This window comes from Helicoverpa armigera, chromosome 25 (assembly GCF_030705265.1).
Source record: "Helicoverpa armigera isolate CAAS_96S chromosome 25, ASM3070526v1, whole genome shotgun sequence".
Lineage (NCBI taxonomy): Eukaryota > Metazoa > Arthropoda > Insecta > Lepidoptera > Noctuidae > Helicoverpa > Helicoverpa armigera.
Genome location: NC_087144.1, coordinates 6,301,670 through 6,303,677, shown reverse-complemented (window position 1 = coordinate 6,303,677; position 2,008 = coordinate 6,301,670). Strand labels below are relative to the sequence as shown.

Below are 2,008 nucleotides of genomic sequence, written 5' to 3'. Positions count from 1 at the left end.
TATTGGCGGCCAGATTTAGAGTGTTTAGAAAACCAATCCCATTACAACCACAAAAGGCTAGCCTTATAACATATACTTGTATACTACTACATAACTTCTTGAGACGAAGTTCTACTTCTTTACATATCTATACACCACCCGGATCTATTGATATGTTTGATGATGATGGAGTACTTATACAACCTGGATCATGGAGGACAGATCAAGAAAATACATCCGCTTTTCGTAACTTGAGAAGAGTACCTCGGCGATCAGCAAATAACGCCACAGGACGATCGTGCAATCTATATCTTACCTCAAGATGTCAGAAAAACAGGGAAACACAACAATCAATGTCAAGTCAATAATGTTTATCCCTACTAATAGATATTATAAATGCGAAAGTAACTCTGCCTGTCTGCCTGTTACGCTTTCACGTCACTCTTTAAAGCAAAAATCTAAACATAACGCCATGCCACATTCAGCACACTCATAGGTAGTTTTCATACTGGTTCCCCTTCTATCGGCACACCACACTCATTTTCGACGTGATGTCCGACCTTTGTCGGCATACTCTTTATTTCCAATGCGCTGGATAAAATGCCGCTCCGTCAGACGACCGAGTGGATACGTGGGACGTCGTCTAGAAGTAGCTTCTGAACGAGCCTTTGGGACGTGGAGTAGATGTTTGTTAGCAATAGCTTCTACGAATTTTAGACGAAACTGTAGAGCCTGGTGCGCTTTCCCAGTCGATTTCTCAACAAGAATACGGCTATTCTGGATAGAAATATTGAGAAATCGTTTAAATAATTTCCTGTTCCATTTGATGCACTGCTTTCGCTCTACTAAATAGGGCTCAAGCATTTGGTCTAAACGATCAACGCCACCTATTCCTTTGATTATAGTCGTCTATAAGCTTGGGCTTATAGACCGAAATTCGACCTGGCTTGGCAGCAGTCTGAGCCATGTCATGATACGTGGGTTAACAGGTCAACCGCTTACGGTTTTGGTAAGCCATTACCATGAGGTCACCACATTGGCATTCCCATGTATTCCCCTTAGCTTTTTGAACGGCAATGGGCACGTTTTTCCGGCACACACGTAATGTGCCAACGCAATCCGTTTTTCGCCTTTTCAAAAACCTTGCTAGTGATGGAGAGTTGAACCAGTTATCCATGAATAAGACATGGCCAAGATTCAAAAGTGGTGCTACGAGCCTCAGTACGGTGCTGGTACTCGAGGGCAAAGTAGAGTTGGTCGTTTTGCCAATGTAAATAAAAAAAACCAGAGATAACCTCCGAAAGCATACACATTTTTTTATTTTCGTCTGATTTCTTTTTTTTTGGGGGCCTGACCAGTTGATTATATAAATTCCGAACTGTTATCATCTTCTACACTTGTAGATGCACTGTTCCGGTTCATTTGTAATCTGTAATCAAAAAGAAATTCATTGTTTCAGCTGCCAAAAACAGAGTCAGAATGGATCCAGATCTCAAACAGATTTGATGAATTGTGGAATTTTCCCCATTGCACGTACGGCAAAAGGATCGGTTTACGACGACAAAAATATTTGTAACGAAAATTTTTTACATTTAATTATTTAAACAAAATTTTGAGTGGCTATTACCTATACTAAGCAGTTTGACGTGTTCTAACTCAACCTACGGACTTATAATTACTGATTTTTAATATATTGACATTTTATTTCAATATTAAATTTTTGCATTGAAATAAAACGACTCAAAATAAATCTTAAGCTTCGTATTATTAAAAAAAAAAAAAACATTATTGATCGTCTTCTTCGTCATCCTCATTCTGATCTTTACCTAAATATGTTGGCACCGTGAGCATATTCTTAATTATATCATTAAAACCTTTCATTGTTTTTTTTTTCACTGGTCGATGTTCACTTATCAGGGGATCAGAGTTAATGCATAACCAGTGTAAAATGTCCGTGTTAGTATTAACTCTGGAAGTTTTTCGTGAGTGCATTAGTCGTATATTTTTGTATTCCTTTTGAGAAGCTTCC

The 2,008-nt window shown here is 38.4% G+C and overlaps 1 protein-coding gene across 1 annotated transcript; it reads right to left on the bottom strand.

Moving 5' to 3' along the window:
- Positions 1-223: 223 nt before the first annotated feature.
- LOC135118791 (piggyBac transposable element-derived protein 4-like) lies at positions 224-1,793 on the bottom strand. Its single transcript, XM_064041664.1, has 4 exons — positions 1,764-1,793; positions 982-1,357; positions 554-866; positions 224-499 (listed from the first exon to the last, which is right to left on the bottom strand). Exons 1-4 carry the CDS (start codon positions 1,791-1,793, stop codon positions 418-420), a joined length of 801 nt encoding a protein of 266 aa, XP_063897734.1. The 3' UTR covers positions 224-417.
- Positions 1,794-2,008: the final 215 nt, after the last annotated feature.